General features: G+C 52.1%; 1 protein-coding gene across 11 annotated transcripts in view; it reads left to right on the top strand.

The window, feature by feature from the left end:
- RREB1 (ras responsive element binding protein 1) overlaps positions 1 to 25,063 on the top strand; it is a 175,221-nt gene that overhangs the window by 128,921 nt on the left and 21,237 nt on the right. For 9 of the 11 annotated variants that reach the window (XM_059179186.1, XM_059179189.1, XM_059179185.1 and 6 more), the window contains 3 exons: positions 9,189 to 9,333; positions 9,861 to 9,994; positions 23,929 to 24,118. In XM_059179186.1, the coding sequence (XP_059035169.1) occupies positions 9,189 to 9,333; positions 9,861 to 9,994; positions 23,929 to 24,118 (469 nt within the window). Of the gene's footprint in view, positions 1 to 1,301; positions 3,591 to 3,625; positions 8,526 to 9,188; positions 9,334 to 9,860; positions 9,995 to 23,928; positions 24,119 to 25,063 lie in introns of those variants that run through there. The other 2 variants (XM_059179195.1, XM_059179193.1) reach the window with 2 other exon arrangements.

Genomic DNA, 25,063 nt, shown 5'->3' on the forward strand with positions numbered 1-25,063 from the left:
GAGTGTGTGCTAGAGGGCCTTGCTGCTCGGCCGCCTGCGGGGCTTAGGGCTGGTAGAGAGCTTGTTGGTCTTCAGTCGGGAGAGATTTTGTGTTGCTTTACACCAGATTCGGTTGCATAAGAGGTATCAGTATGTAGTGTCAACCCTTAGTCCTTACTCTCCGCGCTTATGTAACCCCGCTCTCTGGAGAGGACTGTTGCAGATTTACAGGTGGGAAGACGGAGTTCCACAATGCTACAGGTTCAGCTGAGATTGGAAGAAAATCCTGGCCCTCTCTTCCCGGGTTCCTGTGGGTAGAGCAGTGTCCCACTTTCCCCTGCAGCCCATCGTTTGGGGATTCGGGTCCCCTCAGGCAAGCACATGCCTGTGTGTACCACATCCATCCCATTGGAGGTGCAAGGGGGTTGGGAACCAATGCCCTCACAGAGAAGGAGCCCTGTTTGCCTAGCTGGGTTTTAGCAGGCGATCTTTTTTTTTTTTTTTTTTTTTTTTTTAATTCATTTGTGTTCATCTTTTTTTCCCCTCTTACATCAGACACATGACCTTGGTCCCCCTTTCCTTCCTGGCTGTGTCTCCCTTGCCCCTGCAGAATACAGTGTGGCATCCCCAGAGTGGTGGTGACTTTCCTTTTGCCCGTGCCCCTTCTCTGCAACCAGCACCCACACCTTCCATTTCCCTCTGTGGCATGTGGCGGGCCATCACGACCAGCTCAGCCTGAGCGTTTCCTGTTCCTCTTTTGGAAGAGGCTGAGGAGTAGCCAGCAGTGAGTTGGCACTGCCTTACTGGGGAGATAGTCATCTCTTCCTCCTCTGCAGAAAGAAAAAGGATGTGAGTAACTAGGTGCTACTGTCTTTAAGAAAGCAAGCTAAAGCCAACTGCCTTCGGGGCTGAAGTTAGGAAAGGGTCTGGGAGACCACCTTTCCAGTCTGCCGTGACGGTCAGGACTGGGGATTGGCTTGATTGTAGATACTCAGCCGTCCGCTGGGGTTTGAGGTGGTACTGATTGCTTCCCTCAGAGCTAATGGCTCTGGGCTGCACTTCCGGAATGTTAACTTCCGGTGGGCTCCATCATCAAAGGCTGCAGCTCCGGGAGTCCCTCCTGGGTTTGGGGCCTTGGGCTGTCTAGGAGGGCGGTTAGCCCAAACAAGGGGAAGAGTCCATTTTTTTACAAAACGTGGCCACCTGAGAAGATCTAAGGGACCATCAGGTGGGAAAGTGGTAATGTTCTACTTACTGTTTCCTGGTTTAGCACAGGGACAGTCCAGGCAGGCCAATTTTAGCTCTGCGTGAATGAGAGTTCTCTGTGGGTCAGAGAGCTCAACACATTGAACCTCTGATGTCTTTTGTTTGTTATTTAGGAATCTGTGATTTTATAGGGAAATACATACTGTGTGTCTTTGTGGGTATTGTACACAGGTATCCAGGGAGCCAAATAACGTACAGAGAGTGTTCTGGCAGATTACTTTAGCAAAACAAGGGCAGGCAAAGGAAGGAGAAAAAGTGCAAGAGGGTTTAAGGTGTACCAATCCAAAGAACCTGTTTAGGAACAGGGTCTAGAATAAAGCTTTTGCAAAGGTTGATATTTATTGACATGGGCCAACAGCCAGGCCTCCCCTACACTGTATTTGAACACCGAGAGAGGAGGAAGGAGCTTTAGAATGAGCCGTGAAGGGCCCTCTGTTTTCTAAGTAAACCATCAATAACTGGAGAATGTTGTACTCCAGGATCAGTTCAGAAGGCAGGGGAAAGGACTGTAAGAGCCAGAAGGTTGCCTTTCTCCTCTTACAGGACAGCAGGGAGAGCGGGGCCTGCAAGGGACACCTGCTGCTCAGGCGTCATAACCCAGCTCTGTCCATCAGGGAGGAAGTGTGTGTGCTGGGGTTTTGCATGAGAGCAGGATAGAGAAGGAAGTGCCTTCACTACTGCAGGGGACCCCAGAGACAGAGGGCAGAATGGGGGGTCAGCCAGGATTGTACCCCGGAGTTAGCTGTGGGCCAAGGAGCGGTGGAGAGGGAGAAGCTTGGAAGGCAGCTGTCTTCAGCAACAGGGACCAGGACTCCTGGTACCCCACACTTCCAGCTGATTCTTTGTCTTGGCATCCTGGTCTGATCTGTGCCTCCACCGGCACCACCAGCATGCCAGGCTGTGGTCCACAGGAGGGGAGACATTCTGTACCCTTGGGGTGTGTCTCCCTGTCTTGCAGGGAAGGAGGAGCTTATGGAGAAAAGCTGATGGGGGATATGGTCTTTAAAGTCAGAAGACTTGGAGTGTCGCCGGCCTGTGGGGGCAGGGCTGGGGGGTGGTGTATAATATCCGGGTGCTTGAGCAGAAGCGTTCTGAGAGCTCTGGGAGCAATCTGCAACAGCCATCCTGAGGACGGTATGGAGACGCCTCTCTGAGGCACACACCTCACCACAGGCTGACTTCTAGAGCTTTCCGAGAGCGCTGTCTTCAGTCATCGAGGCTGCTTACATCCACCGATGTCGTCGTCCGACCTTCCTCCACACCCAGGCACAGCTGGCGTGACCTGCCTTCTGGATCAGCATGATTGAGCGTGAACAACACCCGAATTACTAGAAGGTGGCTCTGAGCGCAGAGGTGGAACCACACTGGGAGTCAGATGCTTGAAGCCTTGCCAGCCTCTCCCCGGCCCCTTGTCCGCCTCTGTCTTCACTGCTCTCCCCACCCCTCGGGTGCTGGCATAGGCCTGGACTGACGTGCAGGTATCACTCCTGGCTCTCCGCCTCCAAACCCCTTCCCTGTACGTCTGTTACACAGACGGACAGGAATCTTTCTGGAGGCTGACTTCTTTTTGGCCCGAGATGCAGGTTGTGGAGCGGTGGTGCTTGTTAATCTGATTCATTCCCTCTTTTGGCTATCACAAGACTTTGTTGGAAAAGCAAAGCGAGCACCGGTAGGAATGGGGCTAGATCTCTCATCAGGCTGCAGAAACCTGTCGGAGCCTGTCGACTTCAGTTTGGCGCACACCCCGCCCCCCCAAGCAGAACCGAGTGCTATTTGTGTATGGTTTGTGTCCTGTGTGCTGAAAGAGTGACCTTCCTTATAATGCTGTTCGCTCAGAGGATCAAACAATTCAGCTCCTAGGTTAATAAAACCTATGAAGAAATGAAACAAGCAGGAAAAGTTAGCAAATACCAGAAGGGTCTAGATCTTGCCTGAACTTTGACCTGCTCAGGTAAACGGGGTTTGAGAATATTATATTTCATCACCATTTTGGTGACATACTTACGCCCACTAAACGCATACAGCGCCTGCTGGTATATTACAGAGTGAGCCTTGGGAGTGGCCGCGTGTTCGTATCCCCCAAAATGGCGACACTCCAGTCCGGTGGGTAACCGAGCCTGTGACCAGGATGAAGAGTTGAAGAAGTGAACTGTGGTGCAGAGGGTCTCTTAGCTGAGCAGGCAGGAGTGTCACCTGGAGGGCTTGTGGAAATCCAGCGTGCTGGGCCCTGGCCTCGAGTCTCTGAGTCTGCAGGCCTGAGAACTGGCATTTGTGACAAGCTCCGGGCTGGAGGACCGCAGCTTGAGACTGGCAGTTTGGTCCCCGTTTCACTTTGGAAACTGAAGGTGAGGTAGTCTAGGGAGCTTGTGTCTCCCCGGTGCTGAGTGGTAGAACTGGGATATGTCTGTACTGTCTCGGTTCTCAAGACCACCCCCAAGACTTCTCCGCCATCACATGGTCTCTGTTCTACGCTGTTGTCTTACCCAGATTTGCTTTGTCGGCTACCCAAATTCCCACTCGCTTCTCTTGAGCCAGTGCTCAAGTGTAAGAGTTTGCCTTTCTTTCCAAACCTGCAGCCTTACCTGCCAAAGAGAGGTAAGCAGAAGGTTCCTGTATGTGGAGAGCCGGAGGTGAGGGAGTTCAGGGAGGAAGAAAAGGATATGCTTCAGAGGTTGGTGGGTCTCTGCTGAGTAACTAGACTGGCATTCAGCTCTTGTACAAGATGTGTTTGTGTAGCCAGGGTGTGTTTGGTGTCCTTAAGAACAGCCCCCCGTAGCTAAACTGGGTGTTTTTTACATTTTAGAAAATAAAGGATTACATTGACAAGAGGAAAATTTGAGTTGAAAAATCAGCATCCATGCCAAAATCCAACGTAGACCCCTATCAGTACTAAAAAGTACTTGGATTTAGAATTTTTTTCCACTTTATTTGTTTTGTTCATTACTATGGAGACCTGCCTTCTTCCCCAACCCCCCCTGCCAGACAGACACCACCAGGCCCCCAGCCCGGGTGTTACGAATGGGAGAAAACTTCACTTGAATCCTCAAAGAGTTCTGATAACATTCCTTCCTTAGGCCATGGTGTGGCAGGATTTCTATGACTGAAGTGACATGCCTCTGAAGGAAAGTTCTAGAATTTTGTGCCAAAAGCAGCTTACTGTGAACATAGGTGGAGTTTTGAATATATGAACACAGATTTGTACCGATAATGGGAGAAATTCGCCTGGGTCCTCAGTATTCATTTTTTGGTGTTTTTCATTCAAGTCCCTTTACCACAGCAGTGTTTATAGTCTCCTGTCGAGTTTCCCCACATTAAACCCTAGGAAGGGCATTAATCATGAGGTTTCTTGGAGGCTGAGGACATGGCTGTAGAGAGATGGCAGGTGGACAGGTTTTCTGCACGTCCTTCATCCGTCCGTCAGTCCGGCCATTCAGCCGTCTGGCAGTCGACCACCCACCAGGTGCCGAGGGCCAGTGCTATGATGAAACTTATTTTTGGTTGAGGCTGAGGAAATAGTCAAACGAGTGAAATACACTGTATTTTCAGTTTCTGGTATGTTCTTTGAGGAAGGTGAAACAGGGTCATGGATATGAGAGCCTCTGTGTGAGATGGTGGGATGCTTGTCATGGAGTCTGAATCAGGATAGGGGTGTCAACAGATGAGGCCTGAGAAATGGGCCAAGGCTCGCTCAGTTCTGGGAAGGGAGCCGTTGGAGGCATTTAACGAGCAGGGGAGTGGTGTGATGTGAGTGGTGCTTTAGAAGCTCCGCCTTGCTGCGGTGTCCGGAAGCAGGGCAAGAGGGAGATCAAGGAGGTCATTTGAAATGTTAAGAGCGGCCCATTGAAAACGGGTGTTTCTGCAGCGTACCATCGTGAGTTCTCATGGTACCTCAGTCCTTGTGCATAAGTCCCTGCACATTTGTTCAGCTCTGGATCTTCAAGACCAAGTCCTCGGAGTGGAATTGCTGGAATAAAGGGCATACATATTTAAAATCCTGCTCCCTGTTGCTCAGCCGCGTTGCAGAAAGGTCCGTTCCATTTTTGCTCCCATCAACAGTGCGTGAGAGCAGCACCAACGCCGCTCATGTCTCAGCCCTGCCAGTCTGGCAAATGAAAAGGTGGAAAGGGCTCAAGTGTAGAGTGGACGAGACGGGGCTCGATGGCTGTTGGAGCGAAGAAGTCACGGGGATCTTAGTTGGAGCTGAGGGTGTGACATCACCGTTGAACACACACAAGGGAACCCCAGCTCTGTTTACACCACCTGCAGAGGTGGTCACCCCAGTCCTGTGCCCTGTACCCTCAGACCACAGCCAGATGGCCAGTCGTTCTGATCCAGCATGGCCGAAGAGAGAGCCATGCACTGGGGCACATCTCAAGGTTAGGAATCACCGGTATGATTTGGCAGAGCCTGAGGGGGCTGGCTGGAGGAGTTGGAGTTGCCTAACTCCGCGAAGAGAAACTTTGGAGAAACGCAGTAGTCCTCTTGAATTAATGGAAGAGCTGCCCTCTAGGAGATAATGTAGACTTGATTCGACATTGCCCCCGAGGACAGATATGCATTTAAAGGAAGGATGGGATTTTTGGCTCAACACGGAAAAGATGGTTTTAATAATTAGCATTGTTGAAAATGGAAACGTGTTCGAGCATCATAAAATGCCAATCTGTCTGGTACGCTGGGGGCTTTCTGTGCTGGGGGGAGGCTGGCTAGCATCTCAGCTCCCTGCCAGATCTGAGGCTCACTGAAGTGGACGGGTGCTTAGGGTATGTAGAACCGAGAAGCATTCGTCCTTGAAATAAAACCTGAGAGAAAAACAGATGCAAGCCTTCTAAAGAAGAGACAGAATTGCCCGCCCCTCCAGCCTTCCTGTCTGCATTGGCCACACTCTGGGGGGGGAAGAGGCCATTACTCGCTCATTTTGGTGGCACGCCCCACTTCCTGTGAGCGTTCGGGAGGAAGTGGACAGTTAGTGTTGCCACTCCTGCTGTCGGAGCCTAGGGAAGAAGGGAAGGGGCCAGGTTACACGATGTCTCAACTACACATCATATCCAGCTTCAGAAACAGCTGAAGCCCCCAGACCCTCGCAGCCGGACTCTGGACTGAGTTGAGTTTATGAACCTGCAGCTGTTGGTCACCATGTTGCCGAAGGGACAGACTGGAAACTCCCCAATCGGAGATTGAACCCCAAAAGGGAGCAGCACGCTGGAGCTTTGAACCTGAAGTTCCAAAGGGCTCAGCCGGAGAACTAGAGTGCCTTGACATGCTTGCCACCAAGCCCTCTGAGACTGCTTTGATCTGGTCTCCTTTTTCTGCCTTTAGCAATGATGCAGCTCAAGGGCAGCCCAGATTTTCAAAAGAAGACAGAGGCAGAACTGGGGGTGGAGAGTGATCTCTTTCGTTCTCTTGACATTGGGCTAGAGCTTGGTACCAGGTGCGAGGTCTTGGACCACAGTCATTTGGAGAGGAAGTGTCCAGGGTCGGGCTGGAGCCCTGAGGTTCCTGCCAGTGATCCAGAACACAGATCGAAGGCTTGGCTTGAGGCAGTCTGGGGGGAGAGCCCAAACGCAACAGTGGGCACACTTGGGTCCATCCTGGCTGTGAGGGCCCGGGCGTGTCAGCCTCTCCTCTTGCGCGGCCTCGTCTGCAGAGTGGGCATGAGGATCCGTAAATCCCCACCAGGTCCTCACTGTGTGCTTTCTGCTGTCCTTCCTCGTCCTCTGCTCTGTGGAAACCGCTTCCAACACACCCCAGAACTAGGTGATAAAGGTGTAGCTTGAGTGAGTGAGTCCCTTCTGGTTGTCAGAGGTGGTTTGTGGCCTCGTGTTCATGGGCACAGGTCACCTGTTGGCCGCAGAGAAGGCATTCGTCTCTCACTTGATGTTTTAGTGATTAGCTGAGAGGGTTGGTGCTAACTTACATCCCATGGTATTTTTCTTACTTCCTGAGTTCTTAGGTGCTTTAAAACATTTTATTTTTACATTTCTAAAACTAAACTATGCGATACAATAAATAATCAACCTTGCTAGCCTTTTCCTTTTTCCTTCTAAACACTGATAGTAAGTCATGTTCTCTAAATCCCAATCAGCTTGGAATAGAGAGGGTACTTAGAATGAGGCTCTTGGTTCCCAAGACCTTTCCTGGGGCTTTAGATGGCCAAGAAGTTGTAATAAAGCATTCTTCCCTGATAATCTCAGCAAAAAATTAGGTGGGCATGGGCTTGGTGGTTCTCTTCCATTTTCTCCTTTAGGTTTTCCTGCACCACCACACTGACCTGCCCTCCACTCCCCACCCCGAGCCCCCCAACCTGGAGAACAGAGGTTTGGCCTGAGGCCGGTCCCCTCCAGGGCAAGGCCACATCCCACCTACTGGTGGCTTTGCTGGGCTGGTGCTTTGTGAGCCAGGGCAGATAGTCAGGGCTGGTGTGGGGGCCCTCTGCCTCCTAAAATATGTCTATACAATGGAATAGGAGATGCCCAGGGTCTGAGCCCCGCACACCCGTGGGTAGCACAGGGCAGGATTGTCAGGGAGGAAAGGACTTATCGCAACTGTCTCTTTGCACCATTGGCCCACGCACCTGAATTGTCCTGCTTGCCAATTACAGGCTTCTTAGCCTTGTCAACCCTGGCCTTTCCCCTCTAAAGAAGGAGCTGAGCTGAGTTGCGCTTCTTTCTGGAAGTGTGACAGGACCGCCTGGAAGTGGGACTGAACGCCTTGCAGTCTCTCCCCTTTCCTATGTACTTCCCCAGTGAGATAATCCAATGAAAGAGTTCTTTCTAAGAAACTGAGACTTTGTTCCTACATCTGGCACAGTTTAACCCCCAAAGACTATGATGGTGATGACGATTGTCATTAGGAAAACCAAACTTTTTATGTCACAAAGGAAGGAAATTGAGACTGACCATCATTTTTGTAATACCTCTCCCTCCTTACGGGCCTTGGGACCGTGGACTTAGGGTGTTTGCTTTAGAACGTTCCAGTAAGGCCACTTAAATCAGGCCACCCGTTAAGCTTTCTTTGCAGAGCAGACAGACAGACTGTATGTAATGCTTTCTCACACGTGTGTTCCCGGCCCTGCAGATGTCAGGGTCGCGGCGTGCAGCTTACTCATTGCCTTGCCCCCGCTCCGCGCACCATCTGTAAATCCGCGTAACACCGTGAACAACACGGAAAGCCTTTCAGGTTCACTCCAGACATGGGCTGCGTTAGCACTTGTCAGATTCGACCCCCAGCGTGCCTTCTCCGAAAGCAGAGGAGAGCGAGCACGTAGTGCCGGCGTGTGCAAGGTGGGTTCTGGGGGCGAGTGCAGAGTGATCGCTCGATGTGTGAGCGGGCCGTGTCTGGGGATCCCTTGTCCTGTAGAGTCGTGTGTCCTGAAGTAGTACCTCTCATCTGAATACGTACAAGAGGCAATCAGATGGTTTTTTCATCTCACTGGTGTCAGTGAAATTCAGAATGTCTTCCAACAGACAGCAAAGCGTTGAGCGACATTTTTGGATAACACCTGTGAGAGCTTTGTGGAGAGTTTCAGGGAGATCATAGAAGGCTTTATTTATTCTTTTTTCTTAGAATGAGAGGTTAAGCAGTGACTTTTTTTTTTTAAGATTTTTAAAAAATTTATTTGATAAAGATCACAAGTAAGCAGAGAGGCAGGCAGAGAGAGAGGGGGAAGCAGCTCCCCACTGAGCAGAGAGCCCGATGCGGGGCTCAATCCCAGGACCCCGGGACCATGACCTGAGCCGAAGGCAGAGGCTTAACCCACTGAGCCACCCAGGCGCCCCCTAGAAGGCTTTAAAAAGAGAGTGTATAAATCGTACTGTCTGTCTTAAAGAAAATTCAGCCAACACCTAAACATATTATACAAAAAACATGAAAAATTTAGAAGAAACCAACCAACTCAGTTTTTTGCCAAATCACAGTGTGTGTGTATGTGTGTGTGTTCTTTCCAGACATATGAAGATTCACGAGAAGGACCCTAACAGTGCTACAGCTACGGCCCCCCCATCCCCACTGAAGCGTCGGCGGCTGCCCTCCAAGAGGAAACTGAGTCACGATGCCGAGTCAGAGAAAGAAGACCCAGCACCTGCTAAAAAGGTTCTTGCCACGACTACCACGCCCCTCACCGACTTTCACCGATGTGCCTAACCACGGGACTCCTGGCAGAAATACCTCTAGTCTTTATTCTCACAGTCTGGGGACTTGGCAGACATCCTGCGCTTTTAATCTATGTCTTCTGACACTGTTTTTGCAAGGTGTCTGCAGGAAAGCATTCTCTGTGTGCACTTCCTCTGTGGGCCCCGCACGCTGAGCCCCGCGACGGGAGGAGCTAGTTTCGTTGCTCTGTGCTGTTTGGTTTCTCCAGCTGGAGGGGAAGCTTATGCCGTTAGGGACTCCTGTTGTTCTCTGTCCCTGCCAGACACCGGGTGCTCCCTAAGCGTGGTTGGAATGAATGAGTGGGTTGAAGGTGGGGGGTGGAAGTGTTGGGGGAGGATTTGCTGCGTGGATGAAAGACTGGTGTGTGGCCTCCCTGTAGATCTGGACTGAGTATTGGGCTTCTCTGCTGAAGCAGACCCGTATGGGAGACCTCCTTCATGACTTCACTTTTTTCCTTTCCCCCCAAGATGGTGGAAGATGGGCAGCCGGGGGACTTGGAGAAAGCTGAAGAAGTGTTTCACTGCCCCATATGCTTTAAGGAGTTCGTTTGCAAGTATGGACTGGAGACCCACATGGAAACCCACTCAGATAACCCACTAAGGTAGGAGAGGGGCTGGAACGCATCTGTCGTCTGGAAAGCTTTTTTTCATTCCGGTGCCCTCAGACATAGGGCCGATCCTCACTCCCTCGTCCTCCAGACTGAGCTGAAGGGATTTGACTTGGGTTTGGTGACAGGCCAGGCCCTCGGAGCAGTTGTGAGGGCCCGGTGCATGGGGCATCCCCTGTGACAGGGGACTTTGGGGCAGCAAGCATATTTTCTGTGACACAAGAGGTGTTGCAGCCCAGGTGACTGTTAGTTGTGCAGGAGCGTGTGGTAAGGACGGGAGGGCATACCAGCTGCTCGTTAGTGTTTTGCCTGGATCAGACTGGTAACACAGAAACCTTACAAAAGCCTTGAGGGGTAAGAAGGCTTCTGCTTCCTGCAAGGCCCTCGACCGAACATGAAGCCCGACACAGGCAGACAGCGAGAGGTGCAGGTTCTGTTGGTCTGGGTTGCTGGCTCCAGGTTTGGGGCTCCTTCCCCTGCCCAGGCAGAGACGGTGGCTGGCAAGGACTCTCCAGCGGTGCTCAGGGCCAGGCTGCGGACGGGGTCCCCTCAGCTTTCCTTCCCCATCTCGCAGAACTTTCTCATCGAGCAGCAAGTCCCGTGTTCTTAGTGACAGACAGGCTTGGAACGGTTTTGGCAGAATTGCCACTTTTAAAAAGGCTACTGCTGTGGTTTTAAAGCACCAAGAAGAACCAAAGGCCACAGGGGAGCGACCGGATCGGAAGGTGATGTCCTGCAAGGCGTGGCTGAGGCTTCTCTCAGAACAGGGCAAGCGCGTGCACGCTCGCGGGGCTGGGTTTCAGGAGACAGCTTGGGAGCCAGAGTCTGGACGCCTGTCAGACTCACCGATGTCTGGACCCGCTCTCCCTCTCAGGACACGTGTTAGGTTGTGACTTGGGAGTGAAGAATCAGGGGAAAAGCCTCACCGTGTGGTAATGAAATCCGCCTCAGATAGCATTATACTTCCTCACGTTCGCTGGATATTTTTCCATTAGGAGAAGAAAGAATGAAGAGTTTAAACTGCTGAGCCATTGAGGTGCTACAGAATGTCTTTTCATCACTCCCCCATCTCGGGAAAGTGCCTGCTGGCCGCATAGCAGAGGCTGGTGGTCAGAACTCCCGGATCCCACCCTACTCTCGAGGGACCTCTGCCAGCTGGCCGTGACCCTCGCGCCACGTAATCCCCGTGTTCCTTTTCAGGCCTTAGATTCCTTCTGTCCATCAGGAAAAGGCACTTGGCCCTTCCTTTTGCAGGCCCTGTCCTGAGAGATGCAGGAATATTCACGGTCTCGTGAATGTCCACAGCATCCCCAGGATGTGGGGTTGTGGTGGGCAGCGAATGTTGATGGCTTTCTCAGCTGAGAGCCTGAGCAGACAGAGGTGAGGCTTCACGGGGTAAGTTGTGGGCACAACCCACAATCGCACGTGGGACCCCAGCCACCACCCTGTGCCCCTGCCAGTCAGCCATGGGACCGGGCACTACAGAGTGGGAATGCACTGCGCGTCTCGGAGCTCCTCTAGGTGTTCTATTTCACTTGGGATCACATACCATCTTAGAAACAATCCATTTGCCCCTTCTAGAGAGTCCCATCCTACAGAGAGAATAATCAGACTCTCGCGAGAGAGATGGGGGCCGCCAGCGTGTGTACAGCACGGCATATAGCAGTGAGAGCAGAAGCTCAAGCCTGGAGGAGGGGCTGGCTTCCCCTGGAGCAGGGCCTCCCAGACCAGCACCTGCCCCAGGGATGGGCTGGCCTTGCTGCTCTGAGGTGGGGATGGGAAGTGCATTGGATGCTGCTCGTCCTGCTCTGCACGCCTTAGTGGGTAATTCATGTGCCGTGTCCCCAAGGCTGTGGCGAGGCAGATGCACCGTGAAGTCCTGCCTATTCTCCTTGCCTGCTCGGGAATGATGGCTTCTGTCTGGTGAGGGGTTGCCCAGAACAGTGTTGTAGCGGGCTGGGGACTCGGCCCCGACCAGCCGTCTTCCACCCTGCTGGAGCCCCTGGATGCTGTGCCCGCAGCCCATCCGTTGTTGGGGGGCGAGCCAGCCGTCCCCTGTCTAGTGGCTGCTGCGATGTGGGGTGGGGCTTGCATCTGGAAACCAAAGGGACTTGATTATAGAACATAGTTAATTCCCCTCTTGTCCTCTCTGCTCCGCTGTTCCACATAATAGCCTGCTATCAGAGGAGGCCGTGGGGGCAGGCAGGAGCCGGCGGGGCCCAGCCAGCCAGTGAACTGTGACAGGAGCCGGTGGGAGAGACTGCTTGTTAACCCAGAGCTAAAATAGACACCGACTCCATTTGCAAACCCCAGCGGCAGCAGAACCACAGTGGGATGCTACCGGCTTAAACAGAAAGTTTGTAACTCAAAACAGCTGTTGGCTTCTCACTCTCCTGCTCTGACCACCCCCTGCTCCGTCCCCAAAGCTGGCAAAGTGCCTATTGTCCCTTAATAGAAATTGTTGGAAGTCCAAATGGGTGTAAATGCCGAGTCTGTTCCCCATTCCTTTTGCAAGTTCACGAAGCTGAGTGTAGAGCGAAAGGCAGGCAGGAAGCTGCTCGTGGTGGCTGTAGCTCTTCGTGCTGGGTGTTGCTTGGGCCCTGACATGACCAGCACTAAATCCGCAGCCCCCTAGACAAGGGGGAGCGGCAGAGAGCTGGCGTTTGGAATCAGACGGTGATGGGCAGAGTGTTTTAAATGTTCTACTGGTCACCTTTTAGAAAAGAAAAAGAAATAGGCAGAACTGATCATGCTCATAGCAACAATACCAAAAATAGAGTGTCAGCGTACAATCAGTGTAAAAACTGTTGGTGATGCGTTTCGCATTCCTGGCTACACACAGTCCGGGTGTGGGGTACAGTCACGGCCCCTCTGAGTCTGAGCCAGCCACGGTTCAGGTGTGCAGAGCCCACTGCACAGACGCAGGCCAGGACAAGTTGCCTATAGCGGGGGTAGGAGGTGCCTGGAGAGGCCCCTGGTCTTGCGTGTGAATGACTAGTCTAAGGCTAGCGGGGTTGGGGGGTGGGGTGGGTGCTGGGCCAGGAGGGGGTGACAGCTGGCGGGTTTCTTGGCTCTGGGGCTGCTGCTGAGGGCAGAATTCAGCAGAAGTTATTGTCTGATGTTACATGGCTTCTTGATGAAAGAAATGCAGATAATAAATAATTTTTAAATTATTTCCATTAAAATGGATCCAAATGATTGAGTGCTGACTGTGTGTCAGGCACTTCACCAGACTTGAAGGGAAAAAACAGTGATGTTGGAGCCAGGGCCCCTCGAGGGCTAGTCAGAAAACAAGGAAGTGGGCAGTTACAAAACACGGCAAAAGGGACATGTTCGGGGCCAGGAAGGACACCAGGAAGGTTTGCAGAGGGAGCCTGAGCAGTCAGTGTAAAGCTTCCCTTGACGTTTTCCACGGGACGAGCTGGGGTGGTACCTCACGGTTTCCTCCAGGTGGAGGCTGTCCTCCGTCTGATCAAGTTCTTGATCTCGGTTATCTGGAATCTAGGTCAGGAATCAGTCTTCGGGGAACACGAGTAAGCTCTCAAGGGTACAGCCTCCCTGCTGTAGGTGGGCCTGTCCTGCACAGTGAGGGTACGTGTTGTCACAGGCGTGCGGGCCAGGCCAAAGGCCACCCCCTCGTCCTAGTGGTGGAGCAAGGTACCAGAACCTTCTTTCTTCTGCGTTCTCAAGTGTTCCAAGGAATGCTTGGCTCCCTTTGCTGTAGCCCCTCCCCTGCACGCCCCATCACCTACAGGGAGCCTCTCAGACTCATTGACATGGTATTGGTGCCACACTTAAATGTCATCCTAGAAATAAGGAAAGAATATAGAAAATAGTCATTAACATCTTGTATTGAAGAGTCCCAGCGGTCGGTGGCTTGACCAGGTGGAGGCAGGTTTGAAACAGTGTTGGGAGCTAAAAAAGGGCCCGGGGTGGGGGGAGGTGACGCACGTGTGTGTCTGTGTCTGTGTGTGGTGTCATCATTGTTGCCCCCTTGCCCCCACGGCCAACCTGGAAGTTGGAGACAACATTGTCATGATGTCCCCTTTCCTCCCTGCCCGAGGGCCTCTCCCGGGGCTCAGGCTATTGAGAGCCAAGGTGGCCCCCAGCTTCTGTGCTCACCCCAGCCTGTCCGCTGTGAAGTGCCTCGGACCTGCCCTGACTTCACGCCACACTGGTTGGTTGAACAGTCTGGCCAGGGTGTCAGGACGCGGTGTGCAGTCTGGTGGATTCCTGGGCGTGGGGAGGGCAAGCTGCCTCCCGCCACTGGCCAGGGCCCTGTCACAGGGCCCTCTCTGTTGCTCCCAGCAACTGAGAGAGATTAGTGCAGCTGTTGGATGTCAGTTCTCGGGCTGGGAGGGGAGGGGAGGGGAGGGTGGGCACCAGGGCAGGAATGTCTGAGCCGGGTGGGGCTCCCAGGAGAGGTTGTTTGCACTTACCCCTTTCTGCCTCTGGAGACTGAGCAGGAGAAAAATGAAGCATGAAATCCCTTTAAAAAAGGAATGTCAGTCTCTGGATTAAAACTCTGTAATGAGCAAGAAATTCAGTATCTCAAGGAAGTAGCCCGGTGAGCTCAGCTTTCCCAGGAAGGTATCTCCTGGGTTCTGATGACAGGGTCCCGGCCTGCTGGCTGCTCAGGGAGTAGGAGTGTGAGCCACTGTCCGGTGTCCAGCCATTAAGAGTGTGCCGTGGGTTGGAGAAGGAACTGGGCATCTGCCAGTCATTGTCCTCTGAACAGAGTCGTGGAATCAGGGTTCTGCCGGCCAGCCCCATCCCAGCCGGCCACCTAGTGTGTCCCTGGCCCCCAGGCGAGTCGAGCTGGTTCCTCGGCTGGAAAATGCATCTGTGGTCTGTGGTGAGGAGGAAGGGAGCAGTGCAGCCCTCGGATGGGTATCCTATTTCAGGGAAACTGAGGCGTCCCATTCAGGGGCTTCTCCCAGATACTTTGTATTTGACAAGAGAACATGAAAGCAGTCTGCCCTTGAGTCCTCCTTGTCATCAACAGCCCCTTTCATCTAGCTTTGCTTCTGTAAAGGTTGGGAAGCTGAAGAACCGTTTAAATTTGGTTTGAGTCCTGCCCACCGCATTTTGTAATCCAGCTGTGAATGCTGGATAGTTAGAAGCTTGAAGGGGCTGGATAGCTTTTAAATAGTAGAACCACACATCCTTTTCTTAGATGTTTAGGGAAACTGGAGGTTCTAAAGGGATGTTTCCTAATGTTTGAAATTTGCCAAAGCAGGCTTTCAAAAATTAAATATATTTAGCATAGGAAAATATATATAATTTAAATAAAAACCGTTCTTGATGGAGGTCCCCTGCCCCTTAATTGCCATCCTGGTGGATATGACATGGCCATAAAGGTGAGCCACCTGACGGGAAGGTTCTGGTTCTCTCTTCAGTCTGCTCTTAAGCTTTTGCGTGGACGTCCGAGTTTTCTTCTTGTTCTGGAGCGCTGAGGTCACCAGATGAGTACAGTAGGACTGTGGCACACACCTGGAGGAGCTCATAATCCCCAAATCTATTTATCCACAGGGTTTTCATTTTAAAGCCTTTTGGTGGCCTTGCTTTCCCACTTCAGTAAAGCCCGTTGCTCGTAACTTTGTCTTCAGGTTTCCCTGGGCTTGACTCTCTGTCTTGGATGTGTTTGCAGGCTTCCTTCCCATCGTAGGTCCTCTGGGAAGGCTGTCTGGGGAACCCGCTCCTGTCGCTGGGGACACATGTCTCATTGCAGGGCTGGTGTCCCGAAGGGTGACGGCAGTTCCTGGTAGGGTAACTGTTTGCTCTCCTTTGAGCCTTCAGAAGTGCTGGCTTTGTGCCAGGCTTCCTTGGACCCTCACCCCGTGCACCCCTACGGGAAGAGCACGTTCGTCCCAGTGCACGTTTCCGCCCCAGCGCAGGGTTCTGTAGTTCTCTTGGGAGAAATCAGTGAGAAGGCAGGATGTGAAGGATGCAGCGTCTTCGCACAAGGGCACCGGTTACAAGAGAACTGATGCCCGGTGCCCGGTCCCATCGTCACAGGCACGCTGTGGGACGCGTGCATCCGCCCTCGATTTGCGACTTTAAAATTTTATCTTTTGTCTTTGGAAGACTAGTGGTGGATCTGGGTATGCGTAGGGACATCATTCATTGTCACTCGGGTCCTTGGAGAGTTGAAAGGACAGGGCCCTCAGCTAAGGAAGGAGAGGATCCCCTTGATAGGCTGGAGCTGGCTTCTTCCCGCCCTTGCCCTTGTCTGTGGGCCTGTGACAGCCAGCGGCGGAGGCTGAGCCGCAGCTGGCGGGGTCGGGTCTCTCTGTGGCTTCAAACCAGCGTAGGTCCCCGTGCCTGTGAGAACTGGGCTTCTCCTCCAGGCCAGCCCACGTCAAACCTGGGGCCCCTCTGCTGTGTGATTTTGTTTATTTCTGCAGAAGGGACAGCAAGGACCATGCGTAAAGTGTATATATTGGTGGTGGTGGTGTGTCCCTGTGTTGGTGTGTGTCCCTCCAGCCCCAGGGGCCGCAGTGGAAACTCGGCTCATCCCCCCTGCATGCTGCTGGGAGGCATTTCCCTCCCCTGACACCCCCACCCCAGGCCTCTCCTATCTGAGCTTCACACCTACCCATACCCTTTCCATGACACCGCAGGCAGTGCTAAGAGAGGCGGGGGTGGGGGGCAGATAAGCTGGAGGCAGCTGCTTCACCCCTTTGCTATTAGGACAGCCCTGACTTCATGCCCCAAGACCATCCCTCCTGCCTTCCCACACACCCCTAACCCAACTGCAGAGCCCTGGGCCCCGGAACAGGAGCCACCATGACGAAGCCAGCTCTGCGGGAGGCTGGGATGTCACTGGGGGCCGGGGGTGGGGGGCGAGGCATGGTAAGATCTCCAGGACTCTACATGAAGTTCTCTTTCTGCTAGAAGCATTTTGTAACATGTGCTGGGATTCAGGTGTTTTCTGGGTGAAACAGGCTCTGGTGGACTGTCTTGGGGTCCGGAAACACTGTTTCTATGAGCAGAATGATTTGGAGCTCATGCATACACAGGTGTGTGTGTGTGTAAGTTGAGGACAAGCCAAATGTCCCCGGTAGTATTCATCCCTGTGTTTGATTTGTAACCTCACCTTGTCTTCGCAGAGTTTTTCCCGCTGATGAATTGTTTCCCTTCGAGTGATTAACATTATAGGCGATGTAAAAAAAAAAATTTTTTTTTTTTTTTTTTAAAGAAGAGTTCTGTTGGCATCTGTAAACCCCATGGCTGGCATTCACTAGTTGAACGCTTTCCCCCAAAAGCACTGATCTTAACTGACGGTGAAGTTCTCCATGTGGGAAAGCTGCCCTCCTCTTGTATTCCCTCAGTATCGGAAAGCAATCTCTTGCGTTTGTAAGATTTCCCTCTGGCACACTCTTAGGTTCACAGGCAAGATGCAATCGCCCTCCAGCGCTCCGCGGTCCCACGACTTCTAAAGGGAGGTCCTGCTCCTTCGGCGTGTCCTGCAGTGGTGCCGCCCGTGGGTCCCTGGAGTGGCTGGCATCCGGGGCGTGCTGGAGAGATCCCACAAGCCCAGAGGGGAGGGGAAAGCGGTGGGGCCCACCTGACCCTTAGCCACGGTCTTCATGAAGACTGACAAGCCCAAGTGAGGTTAGCAAACACCCCTAGGTCAGGGCCCTCAGGGAGCAGTGTCGCCCACAGATGAACAATGATCTCCATTGTCCTTGAAGAGCTCTTTAGAAACAGTTGCAAAGTGTTCTTCCCCGGGCCTTGGGAAGGCTGGTCAAACCGGAGTGTCTCTGGCTGACAAAGCCTGGCCAACATTTCTGGGTGATGGTTTTCCACACTGGTTTTATTTAAAGTCTGCCAACAGGTGCCGAGTGGGAGATGGGAAGCAGCATTTTTCTGTGGTGTTTCATTTTCTTTCTTGTAACCATCCCTGCGCTGTGCTTCTGGTTTCAAAGCAGGTTTTTATCCCCCCTCCCCCCCCACCACTTTGGAGCAGCTTATGAGATGACATTCTGCAGCTTTTCAGAAGTGAAATAGGAACACACTGATTGAATCCCAGGAATGGAGAGGCGTGAAGTCGTGGCTCTGGGCCTCATTCAGATTTTATTAGGAGGCTCTGAGGGCATGTGCAGGCCAGGATGGCATGTGCTTCTCTTCTGAGCTGTGGCCCCAGGACCAGGGATGGGGGCAGGGGTGTGGGGTGGTGCAGGGAAGCAGGTGGTACAGGACAGAGGGCGACCAGAAAGAATGCACATTTCTTCTGTGCGTCTCCAGATGAAACAGAAACAGTGGAGACTATGGTAAAGTTCTTAAGAATGAAGAGAGAGAGCACGTCCTTTCGAAATTCATTTTCCCTGCGTTTTCACGTTGGCTCCCATGGCCAGGAAATGGGCTATTCCTGATGGTTTTTGTTCCGAGCCGTAGGATCTCGTGGTTAAGTTTGGAGTAGCCCCTCGTAGCTTTCCAAGCATTTTCTTCTCCGTCGCTGACTGTAACTCTAAGAATCCCCATGTTACAGATAGGGGAGCAGTCAGGGGCCCAGGGAAGGTTGGGGAAGAGCTCTCCCAGGCCTGGGAGATTTGAGGACAGATTTGAGGACCTGTCACTTAATTCTCACTATATAAGTAAGGAGGTCATGGAGGGAGCGATTCCTGTCTCAGGCCTGTTTGGGAAGTTGCCCAGCAGGCAATCAGAATACAGAAGAAATAAGTTGTCCAAGATCGCCACAACCTCCGCTTCCCTCCTGCCGTCTCTGGTCCCTGAGCCCATCCCACACCGCTCCCCGGCTGCCTTCCAGGGGGCACACACAGCTTGTGGCTGGTGCGGTTAATGCAGCCGTGTGTTTACGGAGCACCTACTATGAGTGAAATTCTCCTGGGTGCCAGAAACGGGAGGGGTTTGGAGATAAACAAGAGGATGGAGGGGACAGACATGTCCGAGAGAAGTGAAGGAAACCGTGTCAGTAGGAACTTGCGGCTGCGACAGCTGCCATCAGCTCTCACTGCCGTTTCTTGAGATGCTGTCCTCCCTCTCAGAACACCGACTTGTGACACCCCTCACCCCGAGTCGTCTTACTAGCCCGCCGGCTGTGCACCAGTGGAGTAGACTTGGGGATGGTGTTCCGAAAGGTCTCTAGGGTACAAGAGAAAAAGAAGAGGAACTTTCCTTATCGGGACACCAGGGTGGCTCAGTGGGTTAAGCCTCTGCCTTCGGCTCAGGTCATGATCTCAGGGTCTGGGGATTGAGCCCCGCGTCGGGCTCTCTGCTCAGCGGGGAGCCTGCTTCTCTGTCTGCCTGCCTCTCCCCCTCCCTGCTTGTGCTCTCTCTCAAATAAAATCTTAAACGAACAAACGCAGTGTAAAACTGCAAATAAAGATGTCCATGCAGTGACTCGGACGTGGATCTGCTCTCAGTGCCCTGAGAGTCCAGTGTAAGTCCTCGGGGAGTGAACCCGCCGTCACTTACTGTTACTCCCAGTTGCTCTGTCCCCAGGGACTGCAGCAACACAGAATTAGTGAATAGGAAACCGTCGTTCCTAGAGGAAACAGGGTTACTGTCTTGGGAACCCCTGCTACATTGTCATCACCTAATCAACACAGACTCTGGTTTTACATTTGTTTCTGTTTAAAGAAATCTTAGTTGATGAATGGCATGGACCGGAGAACAGTGAAGTCCCGCCCCCTGGCACCGCAACTCGCTTGAACAGAGCTCGTGTGACACACGCACTTCTACCAGTCGCATATCGCAGCTCCTCGCGCTCACGCACGGGGTTCGGCGCTCTGCTTGGAGCGGTCTCAAACCATGGTCTCACCGGCAGAAAGCACAGAAAGGCTGGAACTATGGCCCTAAGTAGACTGTAGAAGGGACACTGGTTTGTAGTAGGAGCTGTGGCGAGGCGGCGGGCTGCGTGGCCTCCTTCAGCCGCGGCCGGGGATGCGCGCGTCGGGTGACAGCATTCCCTGCTTTGCTGTGCGTGTCCTTGGATGCGGGGCAGGCACCGTCTGGGGGTAGCAAGTCAGCAAATGGACGGGTACAGAATCTGCCCGTAATGAGGCTCAGCTGTGTGTGTTTTAGGGTTAGATAAAATAGTTCACATCCACGTGGCTTCTTTTTAATGCACGCCTCACCCAAGCCCGTTCCCTGACTTTATCGGCGAGCCCCTCCCCCACGAGGTGCAGTAACCCTGCTGTCTTCACCGGGACAGCGGAGCAAGGGGCCGGGGCCAGCCCCCTGGTGTGGCTGATCGATCACACACTCACCCTCATTGACTCTTACTAGCGCTGTCTGTGTCCAAGGTTGTCAGAATGAATGAGCTCAGGTATTGGTTGTGACTCTGTAGCATTCAGGACAGGACAGCACCTGACACCAATAAAGATGAGTTTCAGACACTCTGCAGGGGGCATCTGGGTGGCTCAGTCGGTAAAGCGGCTGCCTTTGGCTCAGGTCATGATCCGGGGGTCCTGGGATCGAGTCCGGCATCTGGCTCCCTGCTCAGTGGGGAGTCTACTCTGTCTTCCTCTGCCTACTGCTCTCCCTGCTTGTGCTCACTCTCTGTCAAATAAATAAATAAAAATCTTTAAAAATAAATAAATAAACAAAATCCTCTTCAAATGTCCTACACAAAATGTCCGTAGTCAGTGCTCACTCTTAATTTGGAAAGAGCAAGTGCAGACCTCAGGGGCAAGGTGCCCACGAAGGGCAGCCCTCAGATGAGTCTGCCTTCGACTTCATCACCTCCTCTTGTTCTCACCTTCCACGGAAGGCACAGACCAGCTGCCATTTCCTGCAGCTTCCCAAACCTCACCTTCCTCTGGCCAAGCCAAGACAGAGGGGAAAAGGCAGGGAGAGAGAAAATTGGAACCATCTCCAGTTCACAACAGGCCATGCCAAATGAGGCCAGAGCCTTGACCACCCAGCACGCCGAGTGTGGCTCGCTCTGCCTGCACCTTAATGCAGCTGCCTTCCTCCCACCCCCGACCCCGGCCGCCTTTCTCCCAGAGGTCTGACTGTCCCATGAGTTTGCTGGGGAAACAGTCTCCTTCCTTCACCCATGCCTGAGTGAGACTCTGTTGAGGGCTTCTCTCTTTTGTAAACTGGACCCCCCTATCCACATCTGCCACAAATAGTGCTTTGGGTGTTGTGGAAGCTTCGAAAAACAGACGGAGAATCAGCCCTCTCTCATTAGCTATTTGTAATTAGATGTTTCTCTTCCTCCCATTTTTTATTTATTTATTTGGGGGGGGTGTTACTCTCTTTTACAGGTATTAGGGGGTCATGTTAAACATATGCGCAGATAGCACAGTGTGATGACCCTTCCTTCCCCCAGTTTCAGCAATTCCCTGCCCGTCACGATTCATCTCTTCCCCCATCCCCGACAACTTCAGAACAAGCCCTGGGCATCACATTTCACTTAGTAGTATCTCATCACGTATCTGTAAAGGGAAGGGACTTAAAACACACACACACACACACAACCAAAATATTACAACTTTAAAAGTAACAGCAATTTCTGTCGCCCACTGTCTGGTCAGCGTCAAATGTCCCCAGTCCAGACGTTTCTCTCCAGGTTGGGGGATGGCTTCCAGCTGACCGCTGGGGTGGTGACAAGGAGTGTACAGTTGAACTTTAAGCTAGGGAGACTGCAGTCCACGTGGTGGAAGAGAGCAGCGTTGTTTCCATGGCAGCAGGACAGGACAGAGCTGCCATGGGGCCTCGGGGTCACAGCCCCTCCACACGGGCCATGTGGCCCTTGATGAGACCGTCATCTGGGCAGCTGCAGCCAGGCTGCTGCCCTCCTTCAGTTCCTCACGGCGTAGCCCTCTGGGTACTTTGGCCAGGGTTCCCTGTAGTTGGGGGGCCACCCTGAACCTGAGCATGGGCCATGTGCCTATGACGAGTTCCCGGGGATCAGGGCCAGGGAGTGAGGAGGAAGTGGCACCGTGTGGGCCCACAGCTGTGAGAAGTGTCGGTACCTAAAGACAGCCCCGGTTCACTGTGGCTCTGCTTTCCCTCGAGCCTTCATCACACCGGGTTCCCATGAGCCACTCAAAACACAAGAGTCATCCTGAAGGAACCCGGGATTCTAAATTTAATGGAATGATGATAGGAATCTGATAGTAAGATGCGGCCGGGGTGGCCCCGGAGATGGGAGAGGCGGACACACAGTAGGACCTCGCTTGCCATGGCCGGCCACGGTGTGATAGGACAGCGGACCCGCACATACTTGGCACCTCTTTCTTTCAGCACGAGAGGAGAGGAGCTCAGCTGCTTCCCGGGTGATTTACTGTCTCTTTATTAACAGAGAAGAATTTCAGAGCAAAGGAAGTTCCTGCTAAAGTCTGTGTGGTGTAAACTCGGTCGAGCGATGTCGCATGTGCCTTCCTGTGGAGCACTGACAACACCTGCTTTAGGGGCTTTGTGAGAGACAAATGCATGTGTACACACAAATACTTGGAAAGGTGCTAGGCCCATAGCCCCGTCCACCAGAACTTTCTGTGGTCATAGAAACACACAAGTGTGTTAGGTCAGCGCTACCTGAGGCCACTGTTGAAGTGAGAGTAATGTGAGGAAATTTTAATTAATTTAAGTAGTCACGTGTGGTTGCGGTGGCTACTATATTCGGTACGGGTCTAGGGGTGGTTGATGATCGGGCTGTTGTCAGGGTGGTTCTCAGTGAAGACTCAGATGGTGACACGAGTGTGGAGAGTGGAGGAAGTGTCATAAAATGCGTTTGGGGCCACCTGGCTGGCTCAGGTCAGTTCAGCATGAGACTCTGAATTTCGGCTCAGGTCATGATCTCAAGATTGTGAGATCGGGCCCTGCATCAGGCTCCATCCATGCTGGGCATGGAAGATTTTCTCTCTTTCGGGGCACCTGGGTGGGTTAAGCCTCTGCCTTCAGCTCAGCTCATGGTCTCGGGGTCCTGGGCTCAAGCCCCGTATCAGGCTTTCTGCTCAGCGGGGAGCCTGCTTCCCCCTCTCTCTCTGCCTGCCTCTGCCTGCTTATGGTCTCTCTCTCTGTCAAGTAAATAAATACAATCTTAAAAAAAAAAAAGATTTTCTCTTTTTCCTCTTTCTCTGCCCACCCCCCAACTTCCCTCTTGTCTCTGTCTCTCTCCCTGTCCCCCCTTCCCCTCTAAAAAAATAAAAGTAAACAATAATAATAAAGTACGTTTGTTTCACATCTGTGTGGCCCAGGACGCTTAAGGTGTAGGTCATCTCTGAAGTGGAGGGTACTCACCTTTAGAGGGACTGCATCGTGGGAGTCTTTCAGGGAAAAGGCGACAGCATCCTAACAGGTGTGGGCAGGAGGACGAACGAGGCTCATATTTTATCTTTGCTCCATACTTGGCTGTGTGACCTCGGCCTCGTTATATAAGGTTTTTAAGAACCTCAGTGTTATCATGGATACAATGAAAGTCAGGATACCCACCCGCGTATCAGGGCCGTGCTCCCTGCCCCTGCAGGATGCCTGGCTCCTAGTGTAGGAGCCACGATTGTCTTTCAGATAATGTTGGTGTTAATATCAGAATTGAATACGTAGTCACTGTTGCATGCTGTGAATTCACTTGGAAAATTTGATTATCATTTCATCCTGATCATTTCATCCCCATCAGAGACAGGGGTTTTTCTAGATTGTATGCAAATGTATGCTATTAGACTTTTAAATATTTATGATAATTAGAATCCATTGAGTCGAGGGAGGGAGCAAAGCCTTTCAAATGATCACTTTGTCAGCAGAAATTGGTCAAATACTATTTTTTGTTTTTTGTTTTTTGTTTTTTTAGAGGAAGAGTTTTCTTGGTCCTAACCGTGAGCAGAGTAGCTCCTTGACATTGTATTATTTTTACTTCTGTTGAAATGAAGCAACAAAAAAATACCATAATACACTACTGGGCAAGTGGAGACTCGGACTTGGCTGCTCCCTCATATCCTGTCCCTCTTTTCTGCCAGATGTGACATTTGCTGCGTTACCTTTCGAACACACCGAGGATTGCTGCGCCACAACGCGCTCGTCCACAAACAACTTCCCAGGGACGCGATGGGAAGGCCTTTCATTCAGAACAACCCTTCCATTCCTGCTGGCTTCCATGACTTAGGTTTCACTGACTTCTCCTGTCGGAAGTTTCCTCGAATTTCTCAGGTATTTTGCTCGGCCTGTGGACCCAGCAGCCACCTCCGCGGCCGTGTCGTTGGACTAGCCCCCCCACCCCCACCCCCAACCTTGATGCTTTCCTTCCTTAAAACGTTGTCAGTTGGGTTTTGTCTCTTTTTCTTTTTTTTATCACGACCTTTCTTCTTGAAATTCAGCTTGATCCTTTCAGTCTTCAGTGAGTGGGTCATTGAGCTGAGAAGGATAGGTGAGCTTTTATTTTGCGTTGAATTTCTTATGAATTTGTATGTGTCTAGCTCACCTGTGCTTTTTGCCCATTCCTGGGGCATTTGGATTTAAAGTTGCAAATTGCTCACCACCCCTACCCCAGCCCTATCTGAACTGAATTTGTATTTTTAATATTTCTTTAATACCCATATTATAGGTATTTCTAGTGTTGAAGTTTCAATGAAAAATGTTTTGGATCATTAGTAACCATACTTGTTCTCTGCCTATAAAACAGTGCTGAAATTACTTTGACACTTTTTAAAATAATTGAGGTAGAGGATATCAACAGGGCAACTCTCGAGGCACAGAAGCCTCAAGTTCAGTGAATTATTCCCTGTGTGTACACATAGATGCACATACCCGCATGTATGCACTCCCATAACGCTCCCCCAGATGGCGCTGCCCCGCGCCCCTTCCCCCAGCAATGCCCTTTCTCCCAGTCAGGAAGGTAGCCAGTTCTCCACTGGTGGTGGGAAGTACCCAGCCCATCCGTTTTCCAGGACACCGTTTCTAAGAAGAGGGTTAATCCCATCTTTGTGATGTTACTACTTAACCATATTTCATTGCTTCCCTGAGATACCCTAGAGACTGATGTCCTTCATGAAGCGAAATGATGCTTCAGGTGCTTTGGGGGTGTTCCTTACTCAGTCCGGAGCAGGCATTAGCAAGCAGGGGGAGGCCAGGGCTGGGGCCTGGGGCAGCTTACCC

Source organism: Mustela lutreola, chromosome 6 (assembly GCF_030435805.1).
Source record: "Mustela lutreola isolate mMusLut2 chromosome 6, mMusLut2.pri, whole genome shotgun sequence".
NCBI classification, from domain to species: domain Eukaryota; kingdom Metazoa; phylum Chordata; class Mammalia; order Carnivora; family Mustelidae; genus Mustela; species Mustela lutreola.